The following is a 21,874-nucleotide window of genomic DNA, read 5'->3' as shown; positions in this document are numbered from 1 at the left end:
TGTTGACCATTGAAGCCCATCTGTCTAAATCCCATGGGTATTTTAAATCAGATGTACTTTGGGGAACTTAGCAATAGAAATATTAATCACTCCTGTAGTGCTGACAATATGTAATGGTTTGAGTGGGGCATCCTTTGATGCTGTATGGTGTTAATTATAGCAGTAATGAGCTTTGCAGTTGACCACACCATTTACCTTGAAGGATCATTTCAGATAACAAAAACCAGAGGTTTGCAGTGCAAGAGCTGGTTGTTGTTCACACACACAAGCACTGTTTTCCTTCCCAATAGAGAAGTTATTTATTGCTAGGAGACAGCAGTTTCTTCTATCCCAGGGATATGTTGTTGATAATGCTGTAGAAAGCCCCGTATTTCCAGACACATACTGTGAATAATCAAAATCTGAAAAATTACTTCATTCTGAGCCAGGTGTAAAATTAAAAATGGGAGATATAAATGCAAGTGCCTGTATAATCCTTTGGATTCATTGGTTCCAAATGTTTTAAGATCTCTTCTTTTTGCCTGTATTCTTATTTGCATCCTGTCACTGGATTGCCTGGGAGATGGCAGGTAAACTTCCTATCCAAAATGTTGATTATATGATTAAAATTACTGATATTTTGATATGCCCCATTTTGTGATTTCTGATTGTATACTGTGTAACCACCACAAGGGTTTGTGCCTAATTATAAGCCAAGCATTAAGTGATATGTGCTGGCAGGATGCCTGCTCCATAGTTTTTCATTATTATGTTTCTTGTGTATTCTTTTGAAGCCTCAAGTAATACAATGTGTTTTCTGAGTAATTGTAATGCTGCTTTAGGAATTACTTTGCAGCTCCTCAGAAGTTATCAAAAAATTCCCCACCCACCAGCACTGGCTGATGACTGAGCCTGGTTAATAGATTTTCTCTGATCTCGAATGGCTACCATATAAGATGGAATATCTGGAATATCGTTCAGTAACCTGAACTGGAAAATTAAAGAGAGATTGCAGCTGTGTGATGGGCGAGATTGGAAAGGCTGCTGTAAGAATCCTGTTCTGCCCATATTGCTGCAGGAAATGCTCCTGGCTCTTCTATAGTAATGTGCTTTATGAAACACCCTTAGAAACAGTTCTCCCCAATATCAGCACCGATATTTAGGGGTTAAAATCAATAGGAGCTTACTGCCTAAAATCCAGTTTCTATGCCTTGGTCTGGAAAGTGGAAGGGCTGGACTTTGTATCAGATTAAGATGAGTAAGGGTAGATTGAGGCTTAAGGGTTTTTCCATCAGAACGAAAAATATTAAAGACAGACAATTTTACCTTTTCTTTGTATTATTTAATTTTTTATTTTCCTGATTCCATTTTAAGCTGAATTCTAATAATTCTTGTTATTCCGCTAGCACTCCAATTTAGCCCAGAGAATACTGAGAATGTAACATGTTTCTGTGTCTGCTAAAAGCCCAGATTTCATTTGGTACTTTTTATTTGTTTTCTTTGCTAGAACATGGACATTCATATTTATGACCTTCTTGTATTCCAGTGCCTCCCAGATGGCTCTGCCCCAAGTGCACATGCTGAATTTTATCTTCTGCCAGATCCTTATGAGGTCAGTCGAAGGAAAACAAGAACAGCTCCAAAAGGCTCTGACCCTACTTACAATGAACTTGTGAGTACCGTTCACTTTCTTCCACTATTTCTTGTTTCATGGAATTACAGAATGGGTCAGGCTGGAAGGGCCCACCGTGGTCATCTGGTCCCACCTCCCTGCTCCAGCAGGGCCATCCCAGAGCACACGGCACAGGATTGTGTCCAGATGGTTCTGGGATATCACCAGTGAGGAGACTCCACAACCTCTCTGGACAATCTGTTCCAGTGCTCAGTCACTGCACAGGAAAGTTCTTCCTCATGTTCAGGTGAAACTTCCTGGGCATCAGTTTCTCCTGTTGGCTCTTGTCCTATTGTTGGGCCCCACAGAGCAGAGCCTGGTACCTCCCATGGACCCCTTCCTGCAGACACTGACAGACATGGATGGGGGCCCCTCTCAGCTGTCTCTTTTCCAGGGTGAACAGGCCCAGCTCACTCAGCTTTTCCTCATGAGAGAGATGCTCCAGTCCCCTCACGACCTCCATAGCCCTTCACTGGACTCACTCCAGTGGTTCCCTGCTTTTCCTGATCAGTTGAGCCCAGACCTGGACACAGCACTCCAGACGTGCCTCACTAGCTGAGTAGAGAGGCAGGATCACCTCCCTCAACCTGCTGTCAGTGCTTTTCCTAATGCACCCTGGGATCCTTTCTTGGCCACAAGGACATACTGCTGGCTCATGGACACCCTGTAGTCCACCAGGACCCCCAGGTCCTTCTCCACAGAGCTGCTTCCCAGCAGGTCACCCACAACCCACACAGGTGAAAATTGTTTCATTTGCTTTGCCCACTCTTGAAATAAAGTAACAATACAGCATTTTTAGAGCTCTTGCAATGAGAATGATCAAAAAGCAGGAATGTATCATAAGCTGAACCACAAATGGGGACACGTGTCTGCTTTGCATCTATCTCAGAAGTGAAACAGTGTCTTTTATGTCGCTGTCTTCAGGAAAGCAGTTGAATTTGTCACAGTGCTCTGTCTTAACCCATAACCACAGTTACACATTAGCCAAATGAGACCAACCATTATTGCACCATAACCCAGGCAGTTCTCAAGGCAGATATGCACAATAGCATGAAAAGTATTAATTGAATGGATGCTGTTATTCAAATTAACATTTGAAAATTGGTTGTCACTGTCCTAAATGATAACACAAGAATAAATAGCCAGGTTCTACTCATGTTAAAATGCCATCAGTTCACAGCTATATATGATTATTTCACACACCACTGAAGTGCTCATGCCTGTGGGGTGAAAGGAAACATTTGTATGGAGAAACATTTACGGCAGAATGGGAAGTGGTATAAACTGTGTTCATTTGTAAGGGCAGATGAGATTGAAACAGTAGGTGGGATTGGAGATTATAATTATTGCATGTAACAAATCTCCTAAAGATCTCAAAGCAATTTACAAATGCTCTTTCAGCAGGCTATAAAGTAGAAGGCATGGAAAATATTACCACTCCACCCTGTTTCATAGATAAGATATGATGAAGCTTAGGTTAGTCAGCAGAGTCTGAACGTTTATCTCCTAGTTTCCCAGTCCTGGAGTTCTAATATTTCTCTTTTTCCACATCTGTTAATTACAAAAGTTGCCTGCTTACACTGATGACTTCCAGTGTTCTGTGAGAAGGCTCCCTGAGTAGTATTGCTGCTCACAGCTGAGACAAATTTCCCTCTCTACAGTACTGCAATGGAATAACAAGGAACTAGGCTTTATTTTATTTGGTCTTTCCTCCTTTTTTTGCAGAGTGAATCTAATTAATCTGTCTAAAGAAATTCCTTTACATTTGAAAGATATTTAAAACAAAGAAACATAATATGATTATATCATAGCATTCATTGTAAGGTATCCAAAATGGACAACAGATAAGAACCAGCCAGCAACACTGGAAGACAACTATCTTTCAAATCCTTCTTAGATCCATTTAAATGCCAGGAAATCCAAAATCCCGTCTTCAGTCAGTCAGTAGTCACTGGGAGGAGATTTAATTGTGGTTAACGAGTATTCCACTGTCATTAAAAGAAATTCTGTGAAAACTTTAATGTCCTTAATCGAAACTGAGAGCCTTCTTCCCAGATGCTCAATCTTTTTCACTGGGAAGTGCTAATCACAGTGGGGACATATGGTTCCATTGAACTTGGCCATTTCCAACCCGATGCCTGTGCTTTAGCAGCTCTGCTCCTCCATATGTGATGTTATTCTGGATGCATTTTTTTGTCCAAGCCTGGTAGACTGAGGCAGAAGCCGCCCCAGGGAAGAAAAACTACTAAAAATATAAGTCAGCTGTCTCTTAAGTTAGTTGCTGTCCAAAACACTGTGTACAGAAATGTAGTAGCCTTTTTATGAGTTCATAAGTTTTTATTAAAGCCAAATGGCTGGAAGGAAGCTGTATATTAATTTCTTTCTTTGTTCCAGACTGAGAAAAATCTGAAATGTGCTTCTCTTGGGTATTTTTTATTTTAGTTTTGTACTTCTATTGCTTATGGCTGCCTACAGCAAATTATCAGCCTTGCAAAAGTGCTTTTTATGTTTGATTTTTACTCATGTGTGTGAGAGTGAAGATGTGAAAGTCCAGGAGGGCTGACAATAAAATTGTCAGAGTTACAGAAAATGTTTTGGAGTTGCTTTTAGCAAACTTTTCTTTTGTGCCTGTATTTGGATTTTGGAATTTGTGGCATTCACAGTAGTTAATGTTGTATTGCAGTAAGAAATGGTGGTAGAGAAGAGGAACACAGAAAAATGGAACACAGAGTAAAGATAAAATGAAGGCAGAGCAGCCCCAGCCCATCTGATGGAAGGGGAGGGGGGAACTGCACCAGGAGCCATGGCTGCTCCCTCCAGCACCATGCATCAACGCTACCTTGAATTAATTACCAAATCTAGGAACTGTGCCATGGCTACCTAAAGAGAGGCAACTGTCCCTCATTTGTGATTAAAATGTCATTAGACTCCTGTAGGTCAACAGTGTTTCTCCTTTTGGAGCCAAGAATAGTTGAATTCCAGCCCTAACTGTCCCACTGATTTGCTCCATGGCCGCATATAACTCATCTCCATCTGATCTGTCTCTGTAAAAGTCAAGCAAATATTCTAACTGCACAATCATTTCAGGATTTAACTGCTCCCAAATTCTGGCAGGTGGCATTTTTTTTATCCACATCCTAATTCAGCCTTCTCCAGAACTTTCTTCTGTCCCTACATCCCGATGATAATGTATACCTACCTCCAGCTGAATTTGCTATGCCATTTTAGAAACAGTTTACTAGGGTCATTTGAAAACCACCCACCCTGCACTGCAAAGGACTGTCATTGCTCAAAGATTAAAGCCTCCTTTTGGCCAAAGATTGAAAGTTGTTCATTACCCCAGTCCAGTTTCTTAGCATTTACAGTTCATATGTGTAGTTTTTGGTGATTTAAAGCAACAGCTGGTACCTTTAATGTATTGGCAAAGAAACAAGGCAGCTTTCTTTGGTAACATTAGCATTGCTTCAGTATCAGATCACAGGTTTACTCTAAGTTATATTATGCTTCCTGTACCTGTCCTTGCTTTTCAGAATTTCTTCATCATTTCACTTTTGTTTTGGTGGGGGAAAGAGAAGCTGTGGAATTTGTAATACACATACAATTTGGCAAAATAGGCACAGTAAACATCAAAACCAAAAAGCACCACATGCAACTTTCATGACAGCCATTCCAAACTGCTATTTCCAAAGGCTTCAAAACAGAATAGGAAATGTTAACCCCTGGGTAAGACCTTTCTGGGTAAGACCTGTCCTGTCTGTTGGTGCTTTCTGTGAGGGTCGCCTGGTGTCCTGGCCATCCCATGGTCCCTGTGAAATTCCTGCAGTAGCAAGGGGAAGTACAGAGAGGGCTCATCAGTTCAGCCCACAGATCCAAGCTAGAGGGGTTCAGTCTGCCTCTTCTTTTCCTCCGCAGGGCCCTAGGCACAGCCTGAATTCAAAATCCAAGCAGGCAAATGCCTTTTAGGCAGTTTTAGTTTCCTATTCTCCTGTAGTGAGAGAGTGTCACCACGTTTGCTTTTTAAATAGCATAGAGAGATTAAAATTTAAAGCATTTTTCCACTGCAACTAAAATAGCAAAAACATTTCCAGCCATACAAATTTTAGATGAAATGTGCTTCTCTTAAGAGAGCTTACCTTTCAGGCCTGCACTATCTGAGAGCATTCCTTCACATTTTATCAGCCCACATGCAGTTCACTCAGCAGTTTTTGATTAATGCAGAGACTGAAGCATGGGAGTATGTTCTGAGTGCAGCTTATTCTTGTTAGGCTATTGCTTCAGATTGTTTGGGATTTTTTTTAGTTCAGAAAATACACCGTTATCATTTCATACTAAATCCCTGTGAGTTCTCACAGTAATAAGGTAATTTAAAGGCTATTTTTAAAATTATAGGCCTTAGTAATTTTTTAAGACATGCTAAACTACTGTCTCATTTATTTTGAGGAGTATCAACAGCACTTCTGGAGTATCAGAAACATCTAAATTTAGTAAGTTCCACTTTCTAAACTGGGTCCAATCTTTTCCACTTTTCAAAGGGAAAATTATGAATACTGATTTTTTTTTTTTTCTCAAGCATTGTGCAAGACAGGTTTCAAATTTATTTACAAATAGTAATCAGATCTCACAAGCCTAAGCCCTTGATTCTAAGGTAGAATCTCTTTACATAAACTAGATGAGGTCAAACGTATTTCTGAGGTAGATTCACTAAGTTAGGTGAATTTGGCTCATGGTTAATAGCTTGCTATTCTGAATGGAAGTTTAAAGCAATTATCACAAATTTGGATTAATCATCATCCTGAATGCTGTGTTGAAGTGCTTTGCTTGTCAAACAGATTAACAATTTTGTATGCTTTTTCTGTTTCACTATATATTTTCAGATTGTATATGACAAAGTCACAGAGCTCCAAGGCCGTGTACTGAAGCTTGTTGTGAAAAGCAAAGGAACATTTGTGGGAGCTGTTAACATTCAACTGAGCAGTGTCCAGTTAAATGAAGAAAAGTGGTACCCACTGGGAAACAGTGTAATTTAAATGTTCTCCAAGATGATTCAATTTTTTGCCCACTAATGTTTCTTTACGTCATTTCCCACGCTGCATTTTGTGTCAGTTGCCCTTGAGAACAGGCAGTCATCTGCTGCACATATCTTCACATCTCTAACCATAAGGCTATTGTCTTAAAAGTGCTTCCATCTTCCTGCCACAGATTCCTGACAGTGAGTGTCTAAGGAATCACATGCCAAAGACTTGCAGCAACATGCAGCAAGTTCTTATGACAGCAATGAAGGGCTTGGTTTTGTTAATATTAAATAGTACTGTAAAAATACTGAATTCTGTACACATCAGAGTGTGGGCCCTCATTTTTTGCCCATTAATTCCCCTGACTGTGTTGAAACTATGCTGATAATGGTGTAATTTATCATCACTGCATGTTATGAGTTCACCAGAAAACCATGGGATGGTTCCCTGCCGATATATTTCAGATGTCCAGCAAATTTCACATTGAATCTTACCCAATCAATACTTTTTATTTAAAATCACTTTAAAAGTTTTGATACTATGTAACATTTAATCCAAGATATTGATTTGTCAATAAGATATGTCATTGTTTCTTTTATTCTGACATCCAATAGCCAGATATAGCTGGTCATTTGTGTGCAGAGAGGAGGGAGAAGCTAATGTTCATGAATAAAGAGAACATACTGAATGTGGGCTTTCAGTGGGGGATTTATTTAAGGTCATGATACCACAGATATTTGTTCAGAAGTCTTCCCACATTGCAGTCCTATGCTGCATAAGGGTTTCAAGTCAATACATGCATTGAATAGACCTCAGGGCTTTAAAATGTGTTTATATATTAAATAATGAGTGGTTCCTTTGAGTTCAAAGATGCTAATTATGGGCTCTGTTTTTCTCTAATTTGAGGAAGCACTTAAGCACATCTTTAAACATTTGGCATGTGAGCAGCCACAATGAACTGTCCATTATTGCCAGACTCTTGCACACACCCATTGACCATGTGTATAAACCTTCCCAGGATCAGGGGCACATTTTTCAGGCACAGGAGATGTGCTGATTTGAGTGTGATCTGATCTGCTGTAAATTTTAAGTTACCATACAGTGGGCAGATCTGACATTTGTCTTACCAGGTGGAAAAATCATCAACAGAGGGATAATAATCCCAGAAGTGAAGATAATTGCCTTCTTCTCCCAAATGACCCTCACAAATCAGTCTTCAGAATATAAAGGTATATAAAGCTCCTGAAGTGGGACTAGGAGTGTTAGTTAGGAAATTAAATAAGCTGGAGTTTTTCTCAACATCAAACCAATGGCCTTGATCAGGTTTCATCTGAGAATATTTTCCCCACTCAAACTGGTGTATTAAGCTCCTCCCCAGTAAGGGAATGTGAGGGGAACTCTGTTTGAATATTAATATTATTATTCTATCCAGAGCTGTAAGAAACTGCAAAATATTTACCAGATGCAAGGGATATTGTCTGGCACACAGAATATTATCACTACAAAGATCAGGACACCCAACATTTTATACTACAGGCTCTCCTGGGAAAGGAATCAAGTGCCTTGTCATTCAAGCACAGAAAACACATTGAGACCAGCTTACAAAATTATCAAATTACCTGACCTTACAGTTCAATAATGATTTTAGATTCTTCTTAGTCTGCTGTCTCAGTTTCCTTATTAAAACAATAATGCAGTTTTTTAATAGTGTTATTTCTGTGACATTTTCTAACCCTTATTTACCACATGCCCTGATTTTCCATCTTAGAGCAACATGGAATGAAACAGCATTAGAATAGCAATAAATAAAAAGAGCATTATAATATCTTATCAGAATGGTCTGCAAACTTAAGCAATATTGTTTGATATTAAAGAAGGAAAGTTGTCAATATAACATTCTTTTTTTTAAAAAAAAGTCATATTTGAGTAACAAATCTGCCTTGAGTTGTGTAGCTGTAGTCCTGTGGAAGGTCAACAATACCTCAGTTCTGTAAGGAAGGTAGGAAAATTGTGTTTTATGGGCAAGGTCTACTCTGATAGCTCTGTTAGGCAAGGAGTTGTCCTCATACATCTTCAAACACATAATCAACCCTTGCTTTTTCTAAAATTCTCTAGTTCTCCTCAAAGTACAGTGTTTCCTACTTCCTGAGCTCCCAGTAAGATGTATCCTGAGCTCCCTGCTCCTGAGAGGAACATGGTTCTTTACAAATCAATCCACGAATATTTTATAGCTGGAGGTTCAAGCCAAAGTGAAGGAAAAGTACCAATACTAGCATATGACTTTTTGTGATTTAACAGCTACTTTTTGTTCTCAAAACTATTTTTTCAGGTAAAAAAATTATGGTGGGCCCTAAAGAGGAACAGCCCAATCAGAACCTGCTTTTTCCACAAATTTAAAGGGAACATTGTTTGTATAATTTTTCCTGTTCCCTTGAAAAGATACATTGGTAAGAAATTTTGTTCAATACAAATAAAAACATCAATGTAACAATGCTCACATTATAAAAATTAGCATGATCTCTTGTATGTATTGGACTATTATTCTCACTCAGTAATTAATCATAAATTTGAAATTATCTGCAAGTGACATTAAATGAATTTTAAAAATATCCAAAAAAGTTCAGTATTTATGAACAGTTTCTAAATAATCATAGAATAATAGAACCACAGAATAGCTTGAGTTGGAAGGGATCTTGGAGGTCATCTCATTCCAACACCCTGCCATGGAGAGAGACACTTTGCAAGTTGCTCAGAGCCCCATTCAACTAGCCTTGAACACTTCCAGGGATATCAAGTCCACAGCTTCTCTAGAAACCTGTGCCAGGGCCTCACCACCCTCACAGGGAAGAATTTCTTCCTAATACCTAATTGAACTTATTTTCTTTCAGTTTAAAGCCATCCACCCTTGTCCCATCACTACACGCTCTTCTACTGGAAGGTTCTATGAGGTCTCCCTGGAGCTTTTTCTTCTCCAGGCTGAACAACCCCAATTCTCTCAGCCTTTCCTCATAGCAGAGGTGCTTCACACCTCTGATCATTTTTGTGACCCTCCTCTGGACTCACCCCAAAAGATCAAAGTCTTTATTTTGTTGCGGGTCCCTGAGCTGGATGCAACATTCTAGGTGGGATCTCCTGAGAGGAGAGTAGAAGGATAAAATCACCTCCCCTGATGCTGCTTTTGATAGCAAATGTGGGCTGTGTTTCCCCTTTTTCAATCAGTGGGAACTTCACTGGCCTGCCATGACTTCTCAAATATGATGGACAGTGCTTAGTCCAGTTCCCTCAGGACCTGTGGCTGTATCTCATCAGGTCCCATGCACTTGTGCACGTCGAGGTTCCTTAGGTTTTCTCAAACCCATTCTCCTACAGAAAAACAGCAGTAGGGCCAAGGTCAATAGCCCTTATTCAGGATACCCCTTACACAAAAGTCCAGCTGGCTTCATAAAATCATTGAGAATGGGCCACTCTGGGAATCAGGCCACTGGGCTTTTGCAAAGCCACTAATGCTACTTTATTGAAGCGGGGGGCAATCCCCCAGAACAATTTCTTCTGCAGAACATCATTAATAGTACCAGATGTGAGCAAACAGCGATGCAGATTCCAGCTTGATGCCTTCTTTGGACAGCAGTGGAATGTTACGGTAACCTGTCAATATAATGACATCTTATTAGTGTATTAACCACGAGCACAAATATTATGATGGAGTGTTTTTATGATCATCTATGCAAACAAGGCATAATTTATGATTCTGTAAATAACTTTAAAATAAAATGAAATTATATAGGACCCAAACACCATTTGTACTGTTTTTTCTCCTCTCTGTATATACAGTGTTTCAATTCTGGCATTTTTGGTCAGAGAGTGAAAAGCTCCAGTGTTTTTCAGGATGTGGTATTTTTTTCAAATGGAAGACTTTTAGCCCAGTGATATTTAAACATGGGCAAATCTTACATTGTAACATCCAAGGTTATGTGCTGCACACATTGTTCTGATAACAAATGTAATAACTTGTGAATCAGCAGTGATAATGCCTACAGAATGGTGTTGCAGCAGCAGTGCACTGTCCAGCTGAGGCAGAAAAAAGTGAAGTGTAAGACCTTCTTCGATGACATCTTAAAAAGTTGATTTCATATGAGTAATTCACTTTATCAGAGATAAGTCATGCCATCAGAAACTATGTGTTCATCTGGTCATTGAAGCATTTGGATGAGCTGTAGTTCTCACTTTAAACATAGTTCACTTACCTGCTTAGAAAACAAAACAATCTCCTCTTCAAAACACCAACCTGTATTGCTTTATATGACTAAATGTCCATTATTTCATAATAATAAACAATGTTATTTTTGATTTAAAAATGTTCTGTACTTTGTCAAGGTATGTGTAACTCCAGTTATTTAAGTAAGTCTCTGTTTTGTATAAGTATCTATGTTCTGAACTGCAGTTTTCAAAATCCCTCTTTAGGGGCGTCTGGATGCCTTTGGAGTCTTTCAGACCCGCATTTACCTGGGTTTGGAATTTCTTGCTTTGTTTTTTGCAGAATCATAGAATCTTTTTAATTGGAAAAGACCTCTAAGATCATTGAGTCCAGCCTTTGACTGATCACCACTTTGTGAAGCAGATGGTGGCACTAAGTGCCACGTCCAGTTGTTTCTTGAACACCTTCGGGGACGGTGATTCCACCTCCTCTCTCAGCAGCCCTTTCTAATGCAGGACACCTCTCTCAGTAACAAAATTCTCCCTGATGTCCAGCTGAACCTTCCCTGGCAGAGCTTGAGGCCATTTCCCCCTGTTCTGTCGTATTACACAAAAGTTCCTGTGCTATTTAAGGTTCAGATGCTGGGCAGCAGATACTAAAGCTGGTTTCACGTAATTTACATTTGAGATCAGTTTTTAAGGCAAGCACAAAATATGTGGAAGGCTTGGTTGATTTCCTATCCAAAGATACACTTCAAGGACTAAGATTAATTTCTAAAGACTTATGTTCTAGCCCCTACCTACAGAATACTCTACAGTGGTCCTGAGAGAAGTTAAACTTCCTTTCTTTATTGAAATTGCTCCAATTTGCATTAAATAATTAACTATTCATGGATCCCGTGATAAGAGAGGTAATAACTGATTTTCCTGTGTTGGTATTCTCCATGGCAGATTCATTGGCACAGGGACTGTAACAGAGGACCCCCCTCTGCTTTGCCTTTAACCACCCAGGTAGAGAATTTTTCTCAATTTCTGCCCCTCTGAGTGTATACCTACATAATCACTACATGGAAAATCAAATTCTGCTACAGCTGGACAGCAAGCATCCCTCCCCAGTGGAGTCTACAAGTAGTTGGGAGGCTGCTGCTGGGGAAAGGAAGGCAGTGTGGATATAGATTTGTATCCTTTCAAAAGAAAATGCAGAGGAGGGAGGAAATGGCACAACTTTGTCCCACTGCCTGTCAAAGAAAATAAAAAGATGTAAGCACTGCTCAGCTTTTGGGAGCAACTTGCCCTCGGGGACACCTCAGGGATATGAATTCGAGGGGCTGAGGGACTCTCCTGTAGTACAGATTAAAGCAACTGGAGCTCTGAAGACTAAGACTGAAATCCTAGCTCACCCTTCAGCATTTTAGGCAGTTCTTCCCTTGTCTTCTTCTTGTGACTCCCTCTGGAAGAACATTATTTTCCCATTTCACTGCTTAGAGAGCTTGGGTACCTAAAGCAAAACCATCATTCCAGACCTGGTTTTAGAGGTCTCAATGTTAAGCATTGCAATAAATGCTTGCAATAAATTTTGAAATTATTTATCACTTCACCTCTTAGAAGCATTTTATTTATGCATCTAGGAATCCTGATGGCTAATTACCTTTTTTATGTTGTGCTAAGTGGGGGGGATTGGGCCAATATGTTTGTCACTGTTTATAGTTTTTGTACCTAGACTCATTCCCTAGCATTTTTAATTACTCCACTGAAAATATTTCCTGGAAAATCTACTGCTCTTACTTTTCCAAAACATGGATCCCTCATTTGTGACCAAAGATAATTCTATAGAGACATTAAGCCACACTGAAAATTTGTGTATAAAAAAAGCCTCAACCAATAATTTTACAAGCCCATGTAAGCAGCAGTGCCTGATATTGTCTCAGACACTGTGAGTTGGTGGGTTGAATTTTCTTTCATTATCCACAAGTATACAAATAAAAAGGAAAGTAAAATGTTATCAGTGTAAAAATTTATGTTGTAGAAAAACAACTGAGCTCTAAGGGTAATGTCTTTGTTCTTGTATAACTCCTCAACCTCAGCTAAGAATCACAAGCAGCTTTATGACTTTCAAACATGGGGGGGGGGGGGAGCCATTTAAAATCCTGTTAAGCTTAATAAAAAAGGCACAGGGCCTGTTGCCAGCTCCAATGTTTTGCCTTCCCATCTTTATTCGCTAATAAAAGCTGTTTGTTTTGTCAGAAATAGCTTTGGAAGGCCAGTGTAGTAAACAGCCATTTTACATAAGCCTTTCTCCTTGGCCTGTTGACTTCTGTTTGCTCTTTATGTGCAGCCTATTCATTACAAAGGTTCCAGGAACTCTACTGGCATAACAAAAGGAACTCTGGCAAGAAAAATGACATAAATATTTTTGCCTAATTTATAGCCTTTGTTCTCCGCTCTAAAAAGTTGAAGATAGGTTACCTGAGGGATTTTTGGTGGTTTGTTTTGTTTTAATTTGGCTTGTATTGGGTTTTGAACCTATGTGAGTAGAAAGTGCACAAAACTGTTGCCTTCATAGCAGTCCTGACTAATCTCACTTCTTGCAATGAATTAAAATACCATCTGAGCAGTTTCCATCTAGGATGGAATACCACAGTGGGAATAATCAACTGCCATTAATATTATTTTGATTTCAACATCATGGATTTGCATTCAGAGAATACAATTATTTCAAAAAACAGAGAGTGCCATTTATTCATATAGTTACACAATCAACCTTTAGAAAATAGGCATGATGCTGTACTCTCTCAATGCTACAGTAATAATAAAAGCCTGGAATGTTGCAGATTTTTTTTAAGCTGTTATAGGTGGTTCACATAAGATTATTACCTGTATTCAGGCTCATCACAGGTAAAGTGAATTGGCCAAGGAATTCATTGTTAACCAGAGAGACCTCATCCTCCACACAGAAGCGTATCATCGCCAGCTCCGGAACTTGGATGTTAAAAGAGAAAGTTTCATTCCATTTAGGGCTCAAAGCTAATGGAAAGAGAAAAGAAACAGGATTAAAATACAATTTCTTTTTTTCTACTCAATAACTGAATTATTGTACCTGCTATCACTAGGCTGAACTGGTAAAGAATTCATTCTTTTTCCCTAAATTTCTGGGCCCATTTAAATAAATAATGAGACTCCCACTGACTGTAGTGGTACAAAAGCCTAAGACAGTTGGTGTCATGCCTTAAAAGAGAGCAAAATGGGACAGGGATAGCCAGGTTAAGAACCTCTGATAAACCTAAATTTTTCTATAGCCATACCAGTTTCATGCTTTTACCAAAGTTTCTACTTTCACAGTGTTGGAAATAAATAAATTCAGGTAGTAAAACCTGCACTTGACTAGAAATACGAAAAAGAAAACGTGGAACAGGAGAGTGTTGCTTCGTCTTCAGCAATGTTCATACAGAGGAAAGAAATTCAGGGGCTGATTTAAAACAGCAGCCATCTATAAAATAGAAAAAGAAAGAATAGAAGACAGAGGTACAGATAAAGGGAGATCACAGGGAACTTGTAGTCTGAGACATCAAGAAGATCTATATGATAAAGATAAGGGAGCGCTCAAAGACAGCTACGACGAGTACACACTTCACCTGTCAAGCAATTAAGGGATTACTCCTACTAGAAACTTCAAATGAGACAAGTGATGAGCTTACAGCAACTTCTTAAGAAAAAAAAAGTCTAAATTTACCAATTTGTGTACTGGTTTAGGCTGGGACAGGGTTAGTTTTCTTCATATCAACCCCTGTGGTGCTGCATTTTGGATTCTTGACCCAAACAGTGCTGGTAACACACCAATGTTTGAGCTATTGCTGAGCAGGGCTTACACAGTGTCGAGATGTCTGTCTGTCTCACTCTGCAAAGCACCCTTCCCATCCCAATGAGGGGGCTGGGGGTACACAGGAAGTTGGGAGGAGACACAGGTGGGACAGCTGAGCCCAGCTGACCAAAGGGATTTTCCATAGCACATGGTGTCATGCTCACAGCTGGGGGAAAGGAGGAAGGGAGGGCATTCAGAGTCACAGCATTTGTCTTCCCAAGTAACCGCTCAATAACGAAGCCTTGTTTTTCTGGGAATGGCTCTACACCTGCCCAGTGGTGAATGAATTCCTTAATTTGCTGTAATTGTGTGTGCAGCTTTTGCTTTACCTATTAAACTGCCTTCCTCTCAACCCAAGGGCTTTCTCATTTTGGCCCTTCCAGCACTCTCCCCATCAAACCAGGGGAAGAGCAGGCAAGCAGCTCTGTGGGGATGAGCTGCTGTCCAGGATGAGCCCACAGCAGTGTGCAAAAAGCTTCCATCTTCCCTTAGAAAGGGAGAGTGCTCCCAACTAGGGGTTTGTGCTTCCTTAATCTACCAGTGTAGAAAAATGGCACACAGCATGAACTTCAGCTACAGATTTTGTGCCAGAAGATCGTAGTCTAGAGAGAAATAATTGCATTTTCTATGACAACTCCTTGGGATGCAAAGTTGGTGATTCCTTATAAAATGTTGTAGTGCTTTGTTCACAGTCAAGAGAATCAGAGTGGTGCTCACCATTGCTTTTGACAACACTAGATTTCTTTCTTGCTTGATCCTCTGGTACTCCAAAGATTTCTATCTGCACCTTAGGGTCAGCTTTGTTGGTCTTCGACAGGCTGCTGGGTGGTAACTGATGGCCACTGATCAGCTGGAAAATTAAAGTTGTACTGAAATAACTGTAAGAATGAGCTATTCACCAGAGCTGTATTGTAGCCATAATAGAAATAACTTTTATAAGAAATCACTGTAAGTATGTACCAGCCATAAACTGGAACACATATTAGGCACCATGGAATCAAGAATATGGTGCTTCCCATCTAATTTAATTTTTTGATAATTCTGCCCAGTCCAAACTGCCCTTGAATGGTTACAGGGATGGGACATATATGACCTGTCTGGCCTGCCTGTGCCAATGTTTCATCACCCTCTTTATAAATTCTTTATATATATATATATATATATATATATATATATATATATATAAACTGATATCATGCTTTAAACAATAATTTTCAGAGGTTTAATTCAATAGCTACACATAAAAATTATATTTTGTTACCATGCAAAAAAACCAATGTTGGAGGAATCAGTCTCCAGTGATTTTTGCTCTTTCTGCTGTCAAGCTCATGAATTCCAATCTGTGTGGAGTGGGTCAGCGTCAAGACCCACAGTGACATCAGCACTGTGCTACAGGGTATGTAGCAGACTGCCTCACCTGTGCTCCTTCTCTTGCACAGTAACACAAAAGCTCTTCATTGAGTAAGCTCCCTGATGTTTTCCTCCTTAATTTAGTTAGCTACCTGGAAATTTTGGCTCAGATTGCCCTGTAATCTGGCACCCAGCCTAAGAAAGGATTTGTGAAAGTCACAACTTTGTCTGCTTTCTACCTATATTTCAGGACACCTAGGAAAGAGTAAACATCTGTACAGTAATCAGCTTTTTAGAAATCAGTGTATGGAATGTATTGAGAGAGATATGCAAGCCTGAAAGTGTAGGTGAAAGATGACTCCTGATCCTGGTTTTAGGACTAAGCATCATAAGAGATTCTTATTCCCCTGTCAACCACCCAAAAACTCAAACCACACAAATTCCACTTTTTGCTTAGGTATTTTCTGTAACAGCTTGCTCCAAGGGAAGTTCTAGCTTGAAATATTGAAGAGGAGTGGCTTGGCAAACACTGATGTCCTTTCTTCCTAGGAAATAGCTACTACCTTCACCAGAAAGCTTTGCAGTTACTGATGGGCTGCCCACTAAGAACCTGGGAGATTCCTTGTCATGCCTTGAATGCCATGACAAAAATGCAGCCCTGCTGGCCAAGGCCTGCATGACCCATTGCTAGACCCAGTCTAAGTCTCCCCTGGGTTTGGAAAAGAGTGAGCGCTTTTAAGCACACTGACCCAAACCCATAAATCCAATCAATTTTTGAGACCCAAGGTGAAGCAGACATACAGACAGTTGTAAAAATTGCTAGGCTGAGAAGACTCTTCGTGAAGCACTCTGAATATCTCTATTTCTGCTTCAAAGGCTCTATGCCTCTTGTTGATGGGAATTGTGGCACATCAGGTTAAGGATAATGAATTCAGTAATATCAGGCCCTATGTGATTTTTCTGTTCTTCATTCATTCATTCATTCATTCATTCATTCATTCATTCATTCTGAGAGATTTGACCCCTAGATATTTTATATCTTTGCTCTCTGTTAAGCAATTCATCAGGTGAGTAGCATTTTCAGCAGAAGTTGTTTTTCCTTTGACTCCTGCTCCCAATTCCTTTTGTCTTCAGCCACCATTTCCTGGTTTTTGCTGCTGACTATGAATGGGGCTCTCTGTGCCCTTCAGTCCCTCAGCCAGTGGGATGCCATTGCTTCTCTGCAGCCTGCACTACCCAGCCTGTAGTCTCAGTCTAAAGTCCTCAATCTAATACACTGCCTCTCTCTTCTCCAGCTTCTTCCAAACTCAGACACTTCCTTCACATTGACAATGATTTTGTCTGTCTCCTGCATTACAATTCGGGGTTTCTCCTCAGCCTAATTCCAGCTTCATACAAATTAGGGCTAAAATAACTGATGTATTTGCATGGCTGCTTGAAATCATCAAGCAATGTCTATTCACAATTGGTATGCTTACTGTCAGGACACTAAAATGTTCTTGATTAGGTGCATGCATTATGTAAGTATTTTATAATTGTCACTAACTATTGTTTTATCTCCACTATTTATTACTCTGAAAGAAACAAAATAGCAATTACACGTTAATTATATGCTAATTGAATAGCATTTATGCAAGTGGTATTCTGTGTAATCAGAAATATTACTTTTTCATTGGAAAAAGGTAGTTTTCTAATTAGTGAACAATTATAATAAATCTACTTGACCTCAAAAAAAGGGCTTTTCTAACCATTTGTAAATGATATGTATTTCTAGTATTTTTAGAAAGTAAATCACATTATAATTTGGGAGAAGCAGAAATAATTCAAAGACTTATTTGAATTTTACACTTATAAATATCATTTTAGGATTATAAATAGTCTTATACATGCACAGGAAGATAATGAGACTTAAAAGAAGCATAAAGCTCCCTATCTTATCTTTAAACATTTCCATTTGTCGATTAACATTACAATAGTGCTCGTGATATTATTGATATTGAAAGAAATAACACCTAAAGTTCACATTTGGCTTCTGTGTTTTCAGAGTTCAGTTTCCACAAGCACAATTGACCAGTAGCTTGGTCAGCTTCATTATTTATATTTCTCCATACAGCATCATGAAAAATCATGTATTTTTGCAGACTCTTAGAGGCTCTGAATCGCTACATATTTTTAGCAAACATAAGTTAACTACAGATGAGAAAGTACCCAAGCAGCAGTTGACACCATATGAAAGTTTTACCATCTTGTTGAAAATATTAAAGTTCCCAACAACCAAGAATGGGAACAAAATTAAAAAGAAACAAAAAAACCAATAGATAACAATTACATCTGAACTACATAGCATTTGTTTTCCCATTTTTATGGAACAAAGCAACACCTCAGTAATCTTACCCTTATTGACAGAGACATTGGTTTACTGTATCGTCCCACATTTTGGGGTGTAAATGTTGTATTGCGATCCCTCAAGAAATCAGGTTTCAGCACATAGCCACAACCACCATTGTCCAGGAATTTTCCATCTTGCAGTTCCATTTGTGTTCCAGGTGTTTGGAAGTTTAAGGCCACTGTAAAATTATGTCAATATTGATTTTAGTGAATTAGTTTTGATAACATTTTATAAAACAAATAACAAAAAAGAAAAGCAAATGAGCTTAAGGTATGTCTATCTCTCAATTGGTAGATCCTGTTATTTCTCTTAAATTAAGTGATATTCAATAATGAATTATTCGTGCACAAAAGCAGTGCACTATTTAGAACTGCACCACATTTTAAGAATTACCCTATAGATCATTTTTACATTACTGTATGTATTTACCCTTGTCTTTCTAAATTAGATCTTGGAGAATATGAAATGTGGCATCCTTTTTCTCCGTGAGAACTAAATTCACGTCCCAGTTTCTCTACCGAGCAAAACCCTGAACCCCAAATCCACTAACAAAGTTCTGGTGCAGAGTCAAAATCACAGGATTGTATCTAACCTTAGTTATGGTGCAGAATTCATCACAAAAACATCCCACCCAGAAGATCAAGAAGCATTATTGTAATGTTAGAATATTCAGTACAAATACATATAAGTTTATAGAGGTAGAAGCAATTTTAAAAGTGTTCTTAAATTTATGTGAGCCCATACTCTCTTGGAGATTAATCCTCCAGTACTGGTGATTATTGTAAGAATACACCTGATAGATTTTCCTTTCCTTGGCAGTTGACAACATTTTTGGTTTGCTGCAGCACCAATAATAAAATATCACACTTCTCATCAACGGGTTATTGTAATTCATGAGATAAAGCCAACACTGAAATAGACCCATTTAATGAAATTTTCCCCTATTCCAGTACATTGGAGCTTCCTGTCACCTTCAAAATAGAAAATGCAGAAGTCAAATCAGCGATGAATTATGACCTTGTGAACCTATGACATGTGTTAAACAGAGAATGATAAAAAGTCATTTACTTAAAATGATGGTTTGGTAGGAATGAAAAAAGAAGACTTTCAGCAGTTCAAGTGAGTCCTCATAATAATTCATGAAGACGACCTTATTACATGTTCCTGTGAGATAATATGAATGTATTGAATGAACATTTGACACAATTCAAAAATCCTAATCTCAAGTGGAAAACACACAGAATTGTTCTCACTGCAAAAATTATTTGTTCCTTCACTGCTTTGATGATCCTTTTAATACGTTCTGTAGCAAAGGACACAAATAGAAATGAAGCAGCTGGTACAATGGACCTGGTATTTGCACTACACATGTTTTCAGTGGGGTTACTTCTGAAGAGCTCAAGCCTGGTTCCATAGTCTCAAAAGCAATTAATGGCTGGAATACATGAAGTGCTCCCAGAGTGCATCATCTATTTAATCTGAAAGGAATCCCATCTGTGCTAGCTGAGATTGCTCTGCATCATGAACCAACATGCAGTAAGTAGGAACGATTAGAATCCTTGTCTAGAAAATCCCCAAACAAACAAAAAAACCCCCCAAAAAACGGAACACAACATGCACTCTTGCTTTGAACTAAATACTAATGTAGATGCAAACATGATTTTGTATTAATATATGAAGGAAATTCGTTTTACCTTCAACAACAGAAATCAAACTTCAGGGCATTCATATTGCCCATTGCACACCGTTGCCTTTTTGAAACAGGGTAAGTATTCTCTTGGTATGGTTTTGGCAGTGGTTCACAATTTGTTTTTTATGACTCAACACATCATCCAGAAACAGTCCCGAATTTGGTGTTATATGATGCTAGTCATATTTTAATACACTGAATCAAGCTGTGCAGCGGATGCTACAAGAGCTGCAATGCTGAGGCCCCTGGAAGTCTGATCTACAGATAAGCCAGGATCTCTCAGTCCACAGGTGATTCCTAGGCCACAATTTCAGAATGTGTGGGTTTAAAAGTGCAACTGAAATTAGGCACATCGAACAGTCAGCTTCAAATAGCAGCTTCCACATGATGAACCAAATTACATGATTGCACATAATGAGACTATTGCTAAATTTACCAAGCTTTATAGGCGACTGAGCAGGAAAATCTGGTGTAACAACAGCAACAAGCAAACGAGAATACTTTATATTTTATCATATTAGGAAAATTACTTTTGCAACACAAGCGAAGGGCACTGCTATTATGGGTTCATATCTTCAAACATCAGCACTGTTTTCACTTAATTTAATTTGACCTTAGAACAAGTTAAAAACACATGGAACAGTAGTTTTAATTTACCTACTGGTTTCTTGGTATTGCAAGTTTGAACATGATTAAGCAAATGTGAGATTTTGTGTCATATTCTCTGAGATGCAAACCTCTACTAAAACTGTTTGCAAGGTTCATAGCTGCTTGGGGCCTCCCAGGGCAATGCTTTATGGTGTATTGATGCACAGTTTTTCTTTTTAATCAGGTGCAGTTATGGGCCTAACACTTCTTGAGAAATGGCAAGGATCATAAACTAGAAGCTATGCCTAGCAGCATGGGCTTAGCAACATCTTCCTGCAAACAACACTGAATTTCTACCCAGCATTTCATTTTAGCTTTGCCGGGTTCAAGAGCAGAACTGTCAATAACATCCTTTGTAATGTTGTTTTATGAAACAGTATAAATTTACTGCATGTATGAAGAGAGATTTAAACTGACAGTTTCTTTTGGAAAGAAGCCCAAAAGTGCTTGCAATGAAACCATCTGAGCAGTTCATTAACTTAATGTATGGTTTTCATGGGGAAGTAAAGGCATCTGAAGTTTAGCACTGTGTACATTAAACTTTCTCCTCAGTCCTTTCATTAAGCACCAAAAGCCTTTTAATATTGACATCAAAATCAAAACAGCACAGCAAAACGTGGGCTTGGGGGACAATCTGAGCAAAGGAATTCCTCAGTGTGATTCTGGCACTTGAAATAAATTTAAGTCTTCCTAGAACCATCAGGCTAAATCCCCTTCAGATCAGACTATTTAATACTCAAGTCATCTTGCAAAGTACCCAAGCTGCCATGGGTCTCCCAGTAAGCCCCAGATGTAAATAACTTCATACAGCAAATGGAAGTTAAGAAATAGCCTAGCTCCAAAAAATGAACCAATCCATAGTACACAGAGGAATTCTATTTTTGACCCCAAATCTCTGAATCACAAGCAGTTAAATGAAGTCAGTTCCACAACTAATTGCAGAACTAAAGACATTCTATATATTCAAATTCATCACCTCCCATAAGCACCACCATTCAAGACATAATTGATTTATAGACTAAAAGCAAAAGTTTTTAAAACCAAAATGAGCACTGCAACTATGATTTGAAGGCAGTTGAGG

The 21,874-nt window shown here is 38.9% G+C and overlaps 2 protein-coding genes across 5 annotated transcripts in view; one reads left to right on the top strand and one right to left on the bottom strand.

Annotated features, from left to right (window-relative positions):
- Nucleotides 1-6,689, top strand: part of PIK3C2G (phosphatidylinositol-4-phosphate 3-kinase catalytic subunit type 2 gamma) — a 212,025-nt gene extending 205,336 nt beyond the window's left edge. For all 4 annotated transcript variants that reach the window (XM_069003543.1, XM_069003544.1, XM_069003545.1 and 1 more), the window contains 2 exons: nucleotides 1,526-1,651; nucleotides 6,526-6,689. In XM_069003543.1, coding sequence (XP_068859644.1) covers nucleotides 1,526-1,651; nucleotides 6,526-6,678 — 279 coding nt within the window. In that variant the 3' untranslated portion in view covers nucleotides 6,679-6,689. The remainder of the gene's footprint in view (nucleotides 1-1,525; nucleotides 1,652-6,525) is intronic.
- Nucleotides 6,690-10,223: 3,534 nt separating this feature from the next.
- PLCZ1 (phospholipase C zeta 1) overlaps nucleotides 10,224-21,874 on the bottom strand; it is a 46,165-nt gene continuing 34,514 nt past the window's right edge. Inside the window, exons 10-13 of the mRNA XM_069003548.1 lie at nucleotides 18,461-18,633; nucleotides 15,434-15,566; nucleotides 13,732-13,881; nucleotides 10,224-10,308 (exon numbers count right to left, since the gene is read on the bottom strand). Coding sequence (XP_068859649.1) covers nucleotides 10,226-10,308; nucleotides 13,732-13,881; nucleotides 15,434-15,566; nucleotides 18,461-18,633 — 539 coding nt within the window. The 3' untranslated portion in view covers nucleotides 10,224-10,225. The remainder of the gene's footprint in view (nucleotides 10,309-13,731; nucleotides 13,882-15,433; nucleotides 15,567-18,460; nucleotides 18,634-21,874) is intronic.

The sequence above is a fragment of the Aphelocoma coerulescens genome, chromosome 1A (assembly GCF_041296385.1).
Source record: "Aphelocoma coerulescens isolate FSJ_1873_10779 chromosome 1A, UR_Acoe_1.0, whole genome shotgun sequence".
NCBI lineage: Eukaryota > Metazoa > Chordata > Aves > Passeriformes > Corvidae > Aphelocoma > Aphelocoma coerulescens.
This window is presented reverse-complemented; position numbering and strand designations above follow the sequence as displayed.